General features: G+C 33.3%; 1 protein-coding gene across 1 annotated transcript; it reads right to left on the bottom strand.

The window, feature by feature from the left end:
- Window positions 1-9,759: 9,759 nt before the first annotated feature.
- LOC104849742 (olfactory receptor 4K14) lies at window positions 9,760-10,701 on the bottom strand. Its single transcript, XM_010606269.2, has one exon. It carries the CDS (start codon window positions 10,696-10,698, stop codon window positions 9,760-9,762), a length of 939 nt encoding a protein of 312 aa, XP_010604571.1. The 5' UTR covers window positions 10,699-10,701.
- Window positions 10,702-18,358: the final 7,657 nt, after the last annotated feature.

The raw sequence follows: 18,358 nt of genomic DNA, 5'->3' as shown, positions 1-18,358 counted from the left end.
TATATTTTCACTTATAGAATCATTCCATATATGTCCCTAGAACTCTTTCTTGTATATATGTTTAATGGGTTATTCAGTTTTATCACTAGTATTTTCACATTTATGTGTTTACCAATATTTTGCAATAATTATTGCAATTTGTAAATTTGATAGTATATTTCTATTATAAATTCCTAGTAGTCAAAACTGGATTGATAAGTTAAAACAAATACATTCCTATAGAAATTAAATTTTGCTTCACAGTGGTTGAACTGTTTTTGCATAGTTCTACAACATACTTACTGTTTCTACAGAAGCTTACCAAGAGATTTGACATTTTGCTAACGGGATATGTGAGAAATGATGTATCATTGTAGTTTTACTTTCTTAATCTTATAGGTAAAGATGGAATTTTTATATATTTAAACTATTTTTATATCTGTATTGGGTATATATATTCTTTTGTTTACAAACTCTTCAGTGTTTTCAATTGAGGTAGGATTCACATAAAAGTATCCTTTTTTATTTTTTGGTAACAGGGATTGAACTTGGGACCTTGTGCTTGCAAAGCAGGTGGCAGAACCCTTGAGTGAAATCCTCAGCCCTAAAAGTATTCTTTTCAAAGTGAATGATTGGGCTGAGCACGTAGCTCAGTGGCACTGAGTTCAATTCTTGGTACCAAATAAATAAATAATGATTTAGTGGCATTTAGAATACTTACAGTGTTGCCTAAAAACTCCTGTCTTAGTTGTAAAACATCTTTATCATCACATGTTAACCATTAAATCTTTATTATTTTTTCATCCTTTTCTTCTAGTCTGTGGCAGATAACAATCTACTTTTGATCTGTATGGATTTTCCTATTACTAATAAACATACCTAAATTATATTATAATTATATTAACATTGCAGCAGATAATAGTACTTTCTTTTTATTTTTTGCTTTTTATTTATTTATTTTTCTTTTGTTCATATTTGGAAAGTATGCAAATATTTTAAAAACATAATAATATAAGGAAAACATAAAAACAGATTAAATAGAAAATACACTAGTATTGACTCAACAAAACATGCTGAAAGTTAACTAGACACTGTTCAATTTGTACTTCAAACTGAAAAAGGATTACAGTAATCATAAAATGATATAAAAGGCAGTTCTCTAGTAAGAACTAATTTGTCTTGATACATATTTTGTTAAAGCAGCTAACTAGATAAGGCAAAACATGAAAGTGAAGGAAAAATCATAGATCCACAAATATTACGGAATTGGTTGCTGGAAGCTTGGACTTGGCAAAGGAGACTAAAGAATCTTCATGGCAGACCCAGTAGCTACACATGATTCACACTGCAGCTTTTTTGAGCACATTCAGAATGAAACTGTGTAAATTCTGTGCTTCCTCTTTCCTCCTGGACTTCTCCAAAGCTTTTCATCAGACAGCTGGTACATTCATCAGGCAGCGGAAGATTTTTTTTCACTTTACACTTTGTACATGTGATTACAGCCCTCAAAGAATCTCAATGTGGTAACATGTGCGTGGGGAGTAGAATTTTGTGAGCCATTTCATTGGCGGTAAGAAGATAGGTATAGCTATTTTTGAAATTATAGTAATATGTGATGGATGATCTTAAAAATAGGAAGAGAAAGAGAGAATTAGAGGGAAAGACTGGAGAGGAAGAGAGAATACAAAAAACACATTTGCACTCTGTTCCTCCTTACATTTTGAATTTTTGAGGTAGCATTTTACATCTTTCTATATGCTTCTCTTATACTTATGTAGATATTATCATTTTGGGTTCTTTGGTTGTTAGTCTCTATATTAAAGACATGAATGATTTACCTGCCATGTTTACATCAGGGCATTCTGAATTCTTTTGTATAATTATTACTCCTACCAGTAGGTTTTAGACCTTTGATATTTTCTTCTTATTCATTAGAATGTCTTCCTTTCAGTGTGAAAAAATGCCATTAGCATTTTTCACAGGACAAATCTAAAAAGGATGTATTTTCTCAACTTTCTTTTTTGCCCGAGAATGTATTTATCTTTCTTTCATTTCTTCATGAGTGTATGCAGGCATATACTCATTTTAGGGTATGATCCTTCAGATTTTTTGAAGTTTTAGGGTCCTTTGTATTAATAAAAATATCAAAATCTTAAAATCTATGAGTTATTGAAAACTTATTGTGTACACCTTTTATAAGATTTATTTCATTTTATAGATGTTGCTCTTGAGAATGGTACAATAATTTTATAATTTGATCTTTTAGATATAATATGGGAATGAAAGGTAAATTAGAGAGCATAGCCAAATTGGGATTATTTAATAAAATATCTGTCTTGGTCACCTTATCACTGGGACATAATACCTGACACTTGCAATTTAAGGGAGGTGAGGATTATTTGTGCTCACAGTTTCAGAAGTCTCAATCCTTGTATGGTCAGCCATCTCCAGGGTAGGAACAGCATAGTTGAAAAAGGCCTGGTGGAGGAAAGATGCTGTCATCATAGGGATCAAGAAGCAAAGAGAGAAAAGAGGAGCTCAGGTAGGAGCACACACCCTTCCTGGTCATGCTCTGTAGCCATCTCCAGCCATCTTAGGCACCATCACCCAGAACACATTTAGCTCTGAGCTCAGTGTGAATGAGTCCTATGATGAGTACAGAGATCCCATGATGCAACCACAAGAGTTCCACCACTGAGCAAATAAAAAGGAATAAAGGAATAACATAAACATAAAAAATAGTTTAAATAAATAAATTAGGCTATTAGCTAGAGAAAGAGTATTGAAAAGCAGAAAAGAAATAGAAATAGAAAAAAATACACACACACACACACAAGTAAATAAGCAAATATTTTAAAAAACAAAGAAAAATGAAAGCATCATTGAGCAAGCTTGCGGGTTATTCACCCCTTCCTCTTTCCGCTGCTCTCCCAGCTCCCAGCTGAGTGGTTTAGGAGTGGCACTGATTGTAGTGAGTCTCAGTTTCCGTTTGCCAAGTACAAGCCCGTGTGGACTGGGAAGTTTCAGTGGGTGGAGTATACTCCAGACAGCAGTTTGGCCCGTCCTGGGGAGGGCTGATGGCAGTCTCACTCTCTCTTTTCTTCTGTATCTTTCCAGCCTCTGTGCCCTACTGCTATGCTGCTGCCACCGTGTGGAGCTGATGCTGTCTTTCAAGCCCTCTGTCCAATAACCTTCATGTCTGGTTCTTTTGAAATCTCTGATACTTACTTTACATGCATTTCTTCCTTTATCCACCTCACTGAGTCTGTTCCCCCACTGTCTCAATTCCAAGTTAAGGGAGAAGCAGAAAATGCTGCATGCTTCTGATCCACCATCTGTCTCCTTCCTTTTTTAACTTTTATATTAGTTAAAAGTGGTTTACATACCAGCATATCATTAAAATGTTCTGGCTTTAACTATATGCTTATCATTGAACTATAGACTACATTATGTGTAACCATAAACTTATCATTCTATTTCATTATTCTCCTTGGTTAGACTTCAGAACGTATGTACTAATCAAAATATTTTCTTTATGGCATGAATAGCACAGAGTTCCATAAAGAAACACGAGGAGGTCTCAGAAAGGACAGAAGTAGAAAGAACCACTGTGGAGGTTTTTTAAATCATTGATTAATCATAGTATGCATAATTTAGAAAATAATCTGCTCTCATAATCTGTAATCACATCACTCATGTGGAATCAGGTGAGAGACACACATTTTTTTTACAAATATTTTGATATTAAGAGAGTTTTATGAGACTTAATATAATTAATAAAATATCTTGTGATAGTCTCATGGAATTACCTGCACAATTCTGTCATAACTTGTGATTGTACATTTCTTATTGGAAGAGTTAACAGACATAAACATCAAATGTATGGATGTATATACACTTGTATGTTTTTACTGTAACAAGTATTAATATACTTTTCATATTATATTTTGTTAATTTTATTGGGATATAATATAATGAAAATTTCCCATTTGTCATCCTGTATCTTCAGAAATATTGGTTATCTTGACAGTCTGCATGTCATGACCATATACATCAATATGTAATTATTATTGTACTTACTGACCAGAAAAAAAGAAGCATTTTGGACTCATTGAACATATCTGAACCAGATATTGGGTAATAAATTACCTTAATAACTTTTTCAACTTTCAATGGTCAGTATCCTCTTGGGATCTGCAAAATGCACAAAATGGACAGAGAATAACTGTGATGGAAGCTACCTGTTGTGGTCTGTGCATAATGATCTCACTCTCCTTGAACCTCAAAATTGAGGAGCAAACAAAATATTCTATTATTTAGTGGAATGGTGTGAAGGAGATCAAGTTTAGCAGGTCTAGAAGAATTATTAAATTTTTAGTAGTTTATGGCCTCCCTGTTTTTACAATCATTCCTGCTGAATTTGTCTTGTCTTCAGCATGTACCTGTGGCTACCTAAATTATTCCATAATCCCAATTGAACAGCAAATAAAAACTTGGACGTAAATATACAGATTTATTTTGTAATAGCAAATTATAGTAGCAATTAGAAGCAACTAGAAGTGGAAGTCTGCATCCTTATAGCACCAATTAGAAGTACCATGGCAAAATGTTAGTTATGGTTGAGAATTCTGAGATACTTCGGTTACTGAACGACTCCAAGCTAGAACTTTCCACTCCTCCAGCAGTAGAGTTTGAAGAGAAATCCGTGTGTTGTTCATAACTTTGCTCAATAGTTAAACCAAAACTATGACTTAAAAAAAATCTGTGCAGGCTCACAGTGAGTCACACATCATGTCTCTCCACGACACTTCAGTCTAAGCACTGCTCTCTCCCAGACAACATACAGTGCTTGTGTAGTGTGTTAAAACTTTTCTCATCGTAGTTTCTTCTTTTGCATGAAATATCATAACTATGGCTACAAATAAAGTGATACCAGCAGTAAAGTTCAGGGGAAAACTGCGAGAACGATGATCCAGTTAAAGAAAGAAATCATTGTGAAATTTGTTAAAATCCTGGAAAAATGAAATTATAAGTGTAATTTTTGGGCCTCAGAACTAATGATTTGGTTTTCCATTATTTGTTATGGGAAAATATGTTCACTTCTTGAAATTTTTGGTGTTCAAACACGAATTTGGAACCGAGTTTGACAAAAACTATAGATATCCTGAAGGGTAGTGATGAGGACAAATTTTCTCACTGGGAAGAAATGGAAATAAGTACATTTCATTGTTTTCTCTGTTTGACTAGATGCAAACAAGAATGGAAATGGATTCACCAACTTTTGCTAATGGTGTTTTTAGATGGCCTGGTTTAGAATGACTAGAATTGGAAGACTGGTGACAAAGAAGTCTGGGGATGATAGACTGTTAAGAATGAAAAAAGGACTGTGAATATAAGTGTTCCACTTGAATACTTGACAGGGGGCATTCACTGTAGAGGAAGCTTCAATAATCAGGTAGACAAATGACAAGTTGTGTGTATGACAGTCTCCTGTCCCAGCCACTCACTATTTGCTCAATAGTCAGATGTCAGATATTGCTAAACAACATGGAATTACTCCCAAAGCATGATATAGTGATTAAAACTGGTACAACTCTTTAATTCTCAGCCACTTACTTGTTTCAGTATAGTGTGGATCTTTCAGATACCTAGTAGCAAGTTGATTATAATGGACCCCTCTATCATGGAAGATTTAAAATTCTGTCCCAGTGGAGTGAACACATGTTCTTGAAGTAATCTTTCTTCCTTATCATAAGACATAAGCTTGCATTACTCTATATGGATTTAAACAATGAATTATTCACCATTATGATATTTTGTACAAAATTACTTTGAAGCAGAAGACTCATACCCATATAATTCACCAATCTGAACAGATACATGACGACTCACCAACAGCAGATCTAAGAAAATGATTAGAGTGAATATTCCTTTATGTGTTTCATAAGAGACGAGATCTTTCTTCCTAATTTTAGGGATAAAGATGTGAGGGTACAAGTAGCTTCCACTCACAACGTTTTTGCTTTCCATTTCTACATCTTTGAGTTTTGCTGATGTGAAAGTCTCAATGCTTCCATGAGAGCAGAAAATATTTTCATTCAATTGGAAATAAAGACTGGCATTGGATAGTTGAGTTTTATCTAGTGTACCAATCTGTATAGTGTGCATATCTTATAAGTCTTCTAGATTAGTGTCTGTTAAGGTGATTGTATTAAAAATCAGTGGGATTAAGGAGAATTAATCATTCCGATTAATTTGTAAACACTATTTGTATAGCATAGCAGAAAATGACAGTTTGGAACTCATACTTTTTGGATATTATTGTAACAAATAGTTCACTGGCAGTACAAAATGCGTTTATTATTCTTAGGTCTTCATTTCTGAATATTAAGGGAATTCATAGAATGTACTAAATGTTCAAGTTAAAGACATCTAGAGAAGTAAAGATGTTCAGCATTCTGGTGTGAACAAAAATGTTTTAAATGCAGTGACTACACATAAATGGTTGAATTGGTATAGCACAAAGAAGACTTTACAAAGGCAGAATATTCTTGAGTAGTTGTTGCTACTCATTTAATGCTATATATGTGCTTGTGTGTGCTTAGGTTTACAATTCAGACTGGATGATCAGAATTGTCCACAATTTAGAGTGCATGTTCAAACAAGGATGTGAATTATGACATTTCTTTTATTTTTTTATTTTGTGGCAATAATGGGGATATTCTGGTATTATATTCTGGACAGGAGTTAACTTTCTTTGTAAAAAATAATTGTTTTTGGCACTATGCTCTGTCAATTAATAAATGAACATTATTGGAAAAAATTTTTTCCAGAACCAATCATTTAAAAAAAATTTATTTGTGCATATTTGAGGTATACGGTGTTTACATTCCTTGTGAGGAATTGGTGCATGTATATATGACAACCTAACTCCTGTTTTTAAAAATCCTCTTTCCTTCATTTCCCTCCCTCCTCCATCCATCTCCTGATCTCTTACTTTTTTATACATATTTGCAATACATTATGGCTAAATTATTTTGAGTCCTTTAATTGAAGAAATATAAACTTGCATTACTTTAGACAAATTTAATATGTATCTCTGAGTCTTTTTTTGTTTCTTGCAATTTAGAATAATAAGTAAGGCAATAATATGTGTAACAAGGTGACCTATAGTAGTCAGTCAAAGATGATAAATGCATTATTTTTATTCTACAATTTTATTGTAGTTTTTCCCCATAATTGTTTTAGGACTTTTAGTGTTCTTATATCTGTACTTCAAACTTTCATTAATTACTAATGTAATTCTGGGAGAAGAATAATTATAGTTTTTTCATACTTTTAAGGTTATTTCTAGGTTTCAAAAAGCATATTTAGATACTTTTTGACAAATAAATGTTATAAGGATTTAAATAGAACAGTTTTCCTGAATTGATTTTTAAAATATATTTGTGAGATGTACCTTTTATGTATTATTGACTGCATTAAATACTACAATTTCTAGAAGTAACCAGCTAAGTCATGGTCCCTGACTTCAGAGACATTATATTTTAGGACTTTACACAAATAGTAAATAATAATTTAAAAACTAAGTATTAATCCTTAAGATTGACATATCTAGCAAACAGTAGCATTAGTTCTAGATATTTTATGCTATTACTTTGAGTTCCTGAAACCCAACACAAAGTCCACCATTATTTCTTATGTAATTTAGTACATTTACTTCATCTTTCTTCATTTTTTCTGTTTTTTTTTTTTTTTTTCCTGTCAGTTTCACAGAAAGTTTGGTCAAGACAAAAATAATGAAGTTGCTTTTTGGAAAAGATAAATGAAAGGCTTGAACAGGTGTCAAGATACAGAATAAAATTTTTAAATGGAATTAACACAATATGAGGAAAAGTTCATTAAAATATTAACACAGCATGAATGTGGGAGTTTGTTCAAAAAATTTAAATTTTCCTTTAATGATTAAAGACATAGAAAGACTGGTTGCTATGAGGCCCAACAGAGCAAATTGAATAGGCAAGGCAAGAAACTAAAAGGAGAAGGTGAAAAAGTAAAAAGAGTCAACAAAAGTCCAATAACATATTGAAAGAGAGTTTTGCAGCATACATCAGTCTAGGTTGGAGGTTGTTCTCTTTTAGTACTTGAAATATCTCACTCCAGGCTCTCCTTGAAGCAAAATCCAACAATATGTTGTATACAAGAAACACACCTAGTGCAAAAAGAAGCCCATAGACTGAAAGTGAAAGGATGGAAAACAATTCTCCATGTGACAGGAGCCCAGAAAAAAGCAGGGGTAGCAATCTTATTTGCAGACAAAGCAAATTTCAAACCAAAACTGATTCTAGTATTATTGATGTAGGACAGTACTGTATCATACCTCTGTGAATGTAAAATAATTTGTACCTGCTTTATGATACCTAGTAGTGACCGTGATTTATCAGAGCTATATTTAATGATATTACTCTAGAATATTCTCTTACCAGATGATGATTAAGATGCTAATAAAAAAAATGGTGCCAGGTACCACAACAGCAACAGAACTTTGCTGTTTTCTGGATATTATTCCTCTCTTTGTTTTTTTTTAATGGAATGTGCTGAATGTCTATAATTTTGTTCAGATGACTGCAGAACCTGGAAAAGCTGTTGTTGCTATGGATGCATAACATACTGCGATTATTGGTCTTTTTATATAAATATAAATAAATACATAAATATATATATATATACATATATATAAAAATTGAATTTTTGGAAACTTTAACAGTGCTGTCAACTTTGGAAAAAGTTTTCCCAATTTACTGTGTTGAATTGGCATTGTCCAGAAATGGAAAGCCATATTGGTCTAGAAATGTTAATTTATTTTTATTTTTATTTTTATTTTTATTTTTTTTCCATTTTTACAGGGGTAATGCACTGTATTAAATATGTAAGGTCATATCTATGTGGGTTTGATTACAGAAACTAATAAAGTATTCTCTAAATAACGAAAAAGAATAAGACTACAAGAGCAAGAAACAATTTAAATATGTTAAGGGACCATTTTCATCCTCAAAATTAAGGATTATTTTAATCCTACATCATTGCCTTTTCTCTTTTACTTTCCTTTTTAGTTTTATTTTAGGATTCCCTGTTTTTAGTGTTCATACAGAGATTTCTTTAACTGAAATACCAAATAGCTTCTTTGGTGTGAAAAACTACAATAGTACACAGGATCCTAATGAGATAATTAATAATGTGAAATAGTAAGTAAAGGGCTAAAGGTGTAGGAAAAGTGAGAAGGGTGGGGGAAAGGTAATAAGGGAGAGGAAAAAATATGAGAAGTTGAAAAAATGGAAATAAAGTGTTTATAAATGGGGAGGGGAGGAGGGGGTGAAGGGAGGGCAGGGACAAGGGGAAAAAATGAGAATCAAGACCTATCATGTAAAGGTACAGGATCCTAATAATGAATGTAACTTTATTGTATACCTGGATTGTACCAATAAACTCAATAAAAAGAAAAAAAAAAAGAAAGACTGGTTAGTTAATTTCTCCTCAAGGAAGGATCATTCGTTTTTGGATTTTAGGAAAATCTTTACAATACTCTTCTTGATTAGTAAATGTTAAATTTCCAGAATTATATTAAAACTAAATCTGTATAGGAGAGAATGGAATAATATAGACAATAATAGTATAGTAATGCATAAATAGTAGATCAAAATTAAATTCCCTGAATTTGTACATATTTTATAAGATCAGTGTATTAGCAATTTGAGGTACCTAGAATCATGTTTCTGGGCATTAAGTATTTCCCTTGTAACCCATGTAAATATTTCTCAATCTTTTAATAGCATTTTTCATCTCCTTATTCCTTAGGGTATAAATGGCTGGATTTAGGAGAGGAGTAAAAACAGAGTAAAAGACAGCAAGAAATTTGTCCAGCCAGGTGATGTTTAGTGGGCACACATAGATGAAGATGCAGGGCACGAAGAAGATCACCACCACCGTGATGTGGGCAGTGCAGGTGGACAGTGCCTTGGAAGCACCTGTTTTGGAGCTTTGGCGGACAGTGAGAAGAATGTATGTGTAGGATATCAGCAACATAGCAAAGCAGGTTACACCCACAAACCCACAGTCAACATTCATTAAAATGTCCAAATTAAAGGATTCCATGCAGACCAGCTTGATTACCAATGGTATATCACAGAAGAAGCTGTCTATTGCCCTGGGCCCACAGAAAGGCAGCTTCACAATAACAACCAGGTGACTCAAGGCATGCATAAGGCCAATGTTCCAGGAGGTCACTACCAGCCCAGTGCACCTTTGCCAGTTCATGATGGTGGAGTAGTGCAGTGGTTTGCAGATGGCCACATAGCGGTCATAGGCCATTACCACCAGGAGAACCATCTCACCTGCTGCTATGAAATGGGCAAAGAAAATTTGGCACATGCAACCTCCAAAGGAAATGGTCTTGTTCTCCCTCAGAAAGTCTGTGATCATCTTAGGAGTTGTCACTGAGGAAAGCCACATGTCAACAAATGACAAGTTAGCCAAGAAAAAGTACATGGGAGAATGCAGATGGGGGTCAGAAACAATTAAAACCATGATGACAGTATTTCCAGATACAATAATTATGTAAAGCATCAAAAATATCAGGAACAGTAAAACCTGAGTATTCCAGGAATGGCAAAGTCCCAGAAGTACAAATTCTGAGACTACAGACTGATTTCCTCCATCCATTTTATTTAGTGCATCCAGCATTAACCTAGAAAGGTTAAATAATCAATTAGTGGGAAGAGAATGGGGAATTAACTTTAGAATTATATGTTTACATTGAAATTTAATATTTAATGCTGGGTGTGGTGACATATGCCTGTAATCCCAGCACCAGGGAGGCTCAGGCAGGAGGATCACCATGAATTCAAGGCCAGCCTGGGATACATAGTGAGTTCATATCCATCCTAAACTGCATACTGAGACCCTATCTCAAAAATAATTTAATATCAATATCTGAAACTACAAAGTAAAAATGCAAAGAGAAATCTTAGTTTACTATAAAAGGTATTATTGCTCAAAGACTAAAATGAACTTTCCAAGAAGAGAGCACTAGACAGGATTGCTATGCAAATGATTCATTAGGAAAGTAGATGACCAAGAAGAGTATGGCAAAACAGAATAGCAATATCAAAGTCTAAAAAATTATTATGGTTCCACCTGTAAAACAGCTTATGTCCACTAGTCCAGTAGAAACATCTGAGTGTGGGTCAAACAGTCAGTACACTAAAGAACAAAGAAATCATGGACTTAGGAACATTGATACTGCAATTTATGACAAACAGTATGATACCATTTCTTGTACTCTGTATAATAAGCTTTGGTGGAATCTTTTGCTGTAGGACAATATAAAATTACATTTTCATTTTATTAGAAAGTTTACAGTTCCATGGGTTCATGGTAGAGATTGAGATAGTTTTGTTGCTTTACAAAACTTCTAGGAGAAAACAACCTCAGTTAGGATAACACAGGCATCTCTGAGTTCTAGGAGAATCACTTCATTGGCTAAGCTGAAGCCATTGATAAATTTTCCAGGAGAAGATAGGTTTTCCTCAAGAGGTGTTCTAATGGAAATAATTTATTTCTGGAACACATAGAGTACTGATATTTGTTATTTCGTCTTCTACATGTACATGACTGGGGAATCATGATATAAAACATTTTTCTTTTCATTTTGGAATCTTATATTATCCAATATTTGCCACTTCTGCTAAAAATTACCAGGGTACCTGTGTAGTATTTTACTTTTTAAAAAACTTTTTAATTCTTCAAATATGTAAAATGCTACAGAGATGATATAACCCACACTTGTAGCAACATTTTTCTTACAATAGAGAAGCCAATTTTAAAATTGTATCTCTCTAAAATAAATCTTGGGACAATTTTTATTTAGGAAATAAGCTCGGTAAGAAAGCCATATAATTATTTTTGTGTGATGATTTGGGTGGAAACCAGGCATATAACTTACCATCAATTAAAATCTGTAATATAATTTGTTTAGTAAAATAAGTGGATTAGACAAAAACTGTTAATGTAGTGTTAGGTAGAAATGAATGAACATAAGTGGTGGCAACTCAGAATGATATTTAAACCTGATGAATTCTGATAATTCCTTATAGTTGGGTGTGATGGCATATGCCTATAATCCTGACATTCTGGGATGTTAGACAGGAAGTTCAAAAGTGTGATCCCAGCCTGGGCAATTTAGTGACTTAATAAGACCCTCTCTCAAAAATAAGAAGTGTAAAAAGGGGTTAGAGATGTAGTTCAGTGCGAAAGCCCTGGATTCGATCCCCAGTTCCTCATAATCACCAACAAAAGAAAGTCATATAATTTAAACTTATCAGTAGAAAATAATTCCCTTGAATTGTATCAGTGGATAGTGTGAATAGACTTTGAAGTATTACAGTCTGCATACCATGAAAATTATAAATATTATCTATTAATCATCTATCATCTATATACTATTTTTAAGATAAAATAAATTATACCCCATGTATAAGCGAAATGCATCTTTGTTACTGCTGAGTGAAGGTAAAGTTAAACCTTTAGTGAGCGTCAGTTATTCACTTCTAATAAACAATATGCGTACATTGATCTCTGTGCAAGTGGACAATACCTATAAACTGGAGGTCGGAAGCGTGTTTGCACATTTTCTTTTCTCCTTCATTAATTTTTTTCTTTGTATTGCTTCAATCGTGGCTCATCTTTGGTTCCTTTCAATTGCCAGGGTCTATGATTTATGATTGTTGAGACAAGGTACCTGACACCCAAAGTTTGCACATTTTCTTTTCTCCTTCATTAATTTTTTTCTTTGTATTGCTTCAATCGTGGCTCATCTTTGGTTCCTTTCAATTGCCAGGGTGGAGCCAAAGAGAGCAAGTGAATAATAAAGTTTAATACTCTGGCATGAGCACTATTTTTACCTTCCCTTTTACTTAGGACTCAGAAACAGACTAAAGATGGAAAGAAAGAAGTTTCTTTAAAAGAAATTGGATAATACATACATTATATATGGCAAAGGAAATAAATTATGATCATCTGATTTTTCACATAAACATAACGTGTAATACGGATTTACCCAAATCTAAGGAAAATGTATCAATATTACAATCAATAGATTTATGCCCCTTAAAAATTGAATAATCTCTTTTTTGGAGAAATTTAATTTCTTGTCAACACAAAGATTCCAAAAAATAATTTACATAGGTTCTAAAGTCAGATTTGATTGAAATTTCCCTTCTTTACTTGTCCTTACATCCTTGCAACAAACCTATTTCTGTTTCCTTATTTGGAAAAAGAGTACACTTAGTTTAATAAACATGGTATGACAATAGAAAAAGAAGACATACAGAAAGCTCTAAAATTGTTCTTGTTCTACTACTTACAGTATGTTAATAAATATTAGTTATTTGTATTCTCCCTTCTTCATGGTGGATTTTGAAACTACAGTGCCTCCAAAGCTGTGTTCACAAATTTTATTGTTCAGCTGAAATCTGAAGTTTAGTATGAGCAAAATTTATGTAACCACATTTCTTCAGAATAACTGCTACTTCCATTTTCTCTAACATGCACCTTTTCTGTACACTATAGGATGTACAATTGCAGTGCTTTTCAGGAACATAAGAACTCATTCACTCTTCACTTCTCTTGCCCAAGAGAGGTAATAACATTTTCAAGGTCCTATAGGTAACATGAAATGAAATTCTATTAAAACACCTTTGGAGTTCTTACCTTTCAGTTATAAGTTTCATAAAAGGAATATTATTGATGCTATATTATCATAAAGGGATGATATTAAAATAATGTGAACTCAGGTTATGAAAATGAAAAATTTTGAAATAGGGACAAGTTGGATTATTCTTTTAGGAGTTTTAAGACACAATGACAAAGTATTCATTCCCTTCTGGATATAATGTTCTGTCGATGCTTTCTGTAAAAGCACTGAACTTTATGATAGTTTCAATATTTGTATTTTTGCAAGCATATATTTGTTCTTAGATAATTAAATAGATTGTCTGAGCTATATCTTGACAAAGCACACAAGCCTATTCCAGTAGCATGAGTTGATTTTGTTTTTTGCTCTCTGGTTGTTGAGTTTTAACTATTATTTATCCTGTTTATGCACTAATGTATATCACTTTTCATAATATTTATACTTTTTACTTTTATCTCTGTGCTAAAAGTTACCTTACATACTTTGCATTCTGATACAAAAACATTTTAATGCTCTTTAGAGACAGAGGTCATTTGAAGAAAGATCGCTGGAAATCATTCATGTTGATCAGCAGGGATAGAACTGTGATCTCTCTGAGCTCTGGGATGAGAGCATATCTGAAGCTGTGCATTTTGGTAGTGAGAAACAACAGAGAAGGAGAGAACTTATGAACCGTCTTCTGAAAAAAACATAAATTAAAAAAGCTCTCTTCAACTCCAAGAATTGTAGCCATCCTTAAAATAGATACACAGAAATATTTTAAGGATTACCCTGGAGAACGGGACAGATGAGAATACTTACTAGAAGCAATTGTTTCCTCTTAAATTCTCTTTTAATTTTGTCTTCTGATATGTGAATGCAACAATATCTATATCGGATGGAGATGATGTGTAGAAGTGCTTTCCCTTAGCTTGACCTTTATTCACCAGCTGAAATGGTCTCTTGGGTCAAATTTACCTATTCTGTGTTTGTTACAGAATAAGAATCATAGAAATAATTATTGTGGATATCTCTTGGGGATGTCTTTGTTAAGGGTGATACAAAGTGTTGTATTCTCAAAATCAGAAAAGAAAGACAAGTAAAATCTCATATAAAGAAAACACAGTATTAAAAACTAGATAAATTATGCTGTGTGGGATGGTGTATACCCGTAATCCCAGCTACTGGGAGGTCAAGGCAGGAAGACTCCAAGTTCAAGGCCAGACTGGCTAATACAGTGCGACCCAATCTTAAAACAAAAATAAAAATGGACTAGGGATTTAGCTTAAGGGTAAGCACTTCCCTTGCATACATGAGGCTCTGGGTCTAGATCACCAGTGCTATTAAAAAGAGATTAGAGAAGTTCTAACAATTATTGTTCACTTGACCAAGGAATACTAAGAGGTTTTCATCAATCTTGATCTGTAGCTATATATAGATGATTAGATTAAATTTAAATTTTATTTTCAGTTGTGAGAGAGTTGATATATTGAACAGTGTAACATTTGACCACAAAAATTAAACTGTACTAGGATACATAATGCCTTACTGCTGTCAAGTTTGACTAAATAGGCAAGGTAATCACAGTCAAATGGCTGATATATTTCATTATGCTCGGTAATTACATGAGGTACTGAGAGTTAAGAACTGGACATCAAATTACCAAGATATCATTAGAATTTTTTTATTTTAAAAATTGCTGTAAGTATTTTGGTACAGATCTGAGTAATCTGAATACCTTAAAATTAATTGAGACTGATTTTATGGTTCAGGATATCACCTAATATGGCAAATGTGCACTTCAAAAAGACAATATATTCTAATATCTTGGTCAAAGTGTTATGTGAAAGTCAATTGTATTAACTAGGTTTAATTTTCATGATTTTTTGTTTCATTTTCTCAGTTATTGAGAGTAGGGTTTGACATCTTTGATTATAATTTTTGTTTATTGCTACTTTGTTAAATTTATCAATTCTCAGACTCGGAGTTTTTAGTTTTCCAAACATAAAATCATACAATCTCCAAACAGATGATTTGACTTCCTCCTTCTCTATTGTATTCCTTTTGTAGTATTTTTATCATAAGTACATGTTGGATTTTGTTGAATGTTTTTTCTGCATGTATTGAGATGATCATATGCTTTTTATCCTTTACTCTCTTAATATAGTGTATTACATTTATTGATGCACATGTTGAACCATCCCTGCATCCCTGGGATGAATCCTAGTTGGTCAGGGTATATGATCTTCTTCATGATATTCTACATTCTATTTGCCAGTATCTTATTAAGGATTTTTGTGTCTATGTTCATTACTGAGACTGGCCTATAGTTCTCTTTCTCTGCTTTGGGGATCTAGGTGATGCTGACTTCCAGGAATGAATTTGGGAGTATTGCTTCCTTTTCAATTTTATTGAAGAGTTTAAACTGTATTGGCAGTAGTTCCTCTCTCAATGTCTTGTAGAATTCAGCAGTGAAGATATCAGGGCCTGGACTTTTCTTAATTGTTAAGTTTTTAATTACATTTTAAATTTCATTGATTGATAATGGGTGGTTTAGAATTTTTAGGTCATCTTCGTTTAACTTTGGTAATTCATATGAATCTAGAAATCTGTCTATTTCTTCTGTATTTTCCATCTTATTGGTGTATAGGTTCTTGAAGTAGGTATTTCTGCTGGGTCCATTGTAATTTCACCCTTTTCTTTCTTAACTGCATACATTTGGTCCTTTTCTTTCCTTTTTTGATAAGGCTGGCTAAAAATTTGTCAATGGTGTTTATCTTTTGAAGAATCAACTCTTGGCTTCAGTCATTTTTTGTATGGCTCTCTTAGTCTCCATTGCACTGATTTTTCTCTGATCTTTATAATTTACTCCTCGTGTGAGTTTTGGGTTTGTCACACTCTGGTTTTTCTAGAACCATCAGGTTCAGCATCAGGTTGTTTAATTGAGCATGCTCTGTTTCCTAAAAAGAGTATTCACTGCTATGAATTTCCCTCATACGACTGCTTTCATTGTGTCCCATAGATTTTGATATGTTGTATTGTGATTGTCATTTAATTGTAAGAACTAGCTGATTTCTTCTTTAATTTCCTCTTTGATCCATTGGTTATTCAGAAGCATGTTGTTCAATTTCCATTTTTATGAAATTACTGTCGTTTCTTTTGCTGTTGATCTCCAATTTCACTGCTCTATGGTCTGATAATGTACAGGGGGCAATTTAAATTTCTTTGTACTTACTTAAACATGTACTATGAGCAAGTATGCTATATGTGGTCTGTTTTGGTGCATGATCCATGTGAAGCTGAAAAGAATGTGCACTCTGATTTTGTGGGATTGAACACTCTGAAACCATCTTAAGTTCATTTATTCAAGTGTTTGATTGAGTTCTAGTATTTTCTTGTTTGTTTTTTGTCTAGTTGATCTATTTGTTGGGGTACTTAGGTCCCCCACTACAATTATATTAGTGCTTCTTTGATTTTTCATGTCCATTAGTATTTGTTTTATATAGTTGGGCACACTAGTGTTTGGTGCATATATATTTATAATTGTCATCTGTTCCTGTTGGATTGTTCCATTTATAAGGAGGTAGTGTCCTTCTTTGTCTCGTTTAATCAGTGTTGATTTGAAATCCCCTCGATCTGCAAAGAGGATAGCTACTCTTGCTTTTTTTCTGGTTCCTGTTACAAGGAGTACTGTTTTCCACCCTTTCACTTTCAGTCTATGAGTTTCTTTTTCAATTAAGTGTGTTTTTTGTATGCAGCATATTGTTGGATCTTGCTTTTTGACCCATTCTATCAGTCTATTTCTTTTGGTTGGTGAAGTGAGGCCATTAACATTATCTTGTCATGATTTTTTCTTTTTGTTGGATTCTCCCCTTTTCCATTTAATTTGTTGTCATGCCTGATGGGATTCATTCTGCTGGGCTTCCTGGGGTTGTGATCCTCATTGTTTTTTTATAGAATGTTGTTTAAAAGCTTTTGGAGTGCTGGCTTGGTATTCATGAAGTGCCTCAGATGGTATTTGTCATGAAAGTATCTTATTTCTCCAACAATTTTGAAAGATAGTTATGCAGGGCACATCAGTCTTGTTTGGAGGCTTTTCTCTTTAGGAATTGAACTACATCACTCCAGCTCTTCTTGCCTTGATGGTTTGTGTTGAGAAATCTGCTCTGATTTTGATGGGCTTTCCTTTATATGTGATTTGTTTATTTTTCTAACTGCTTGTAGAATATTTTTCTTCTCTTGGGTTTCTGGAATCTTAAGTATTGTATGCCTATGTGTAGATTTTTTTTAATCATGGCTAGTTGGAGTCCAATATACCTCACTCATCTGTATGTCAAGATCTTTTCCCCTACTTGGGACATTTTCTGCCATTACTTATGTGAACAGTTTTTTTTTTTTAATATGTCATCTGCACGCTCTCTGGTTTCTTCATTTACTAGGATCAGCCTTATGTTATTCTTTGCATCATCTAGCAGCCTCTGGATTGATTTTTCTGGTCCTTTACTATTTTTAAGAATTTTTTTTCTTATTCTGTTCAGTGCTTGCAATCCTATATCTGAAAGTTTGTCCTCACATTGGCTAGTTCTGCTGTGTAAACATTCAATGGAGTTTTCAATCTCCTGGAAATCTGTTTGCATCTCTTTTATGGAT

The sequence above is a fragment of the Fukomys damarensis genome, unplaced genomic scaffold (assembly GCF_012274545.1).
Source record: "Fukomys damarensis isolate Sample0158 unplaced genomic scaffold, DMR_v1.0_HiC HiC_scaffold_17, whole genome shotgun sequence".
Taxonomy (NCBI): domain Eukaryota; kingdom Metazoa; phylum Chordata; class Mammalia; order Rodentia; family Bathyergidae; genus Fukomys; species Fukomys damarensis.
Note: the sequence above shows the minus strand (reverse complement) of the source record. Positions and strands in the feature narration are given on the sequence as shown.

What these genes read in the sequence shown, in the direction of transcription:
- LOC104849742 (XM_010606269.2), bottom strand. Translation starts at nt 10,698, where the DNA reads ATGGATGGAGGAAATCAGTCTGTAGTCTCAGAATTTGTACTTCTGGGA.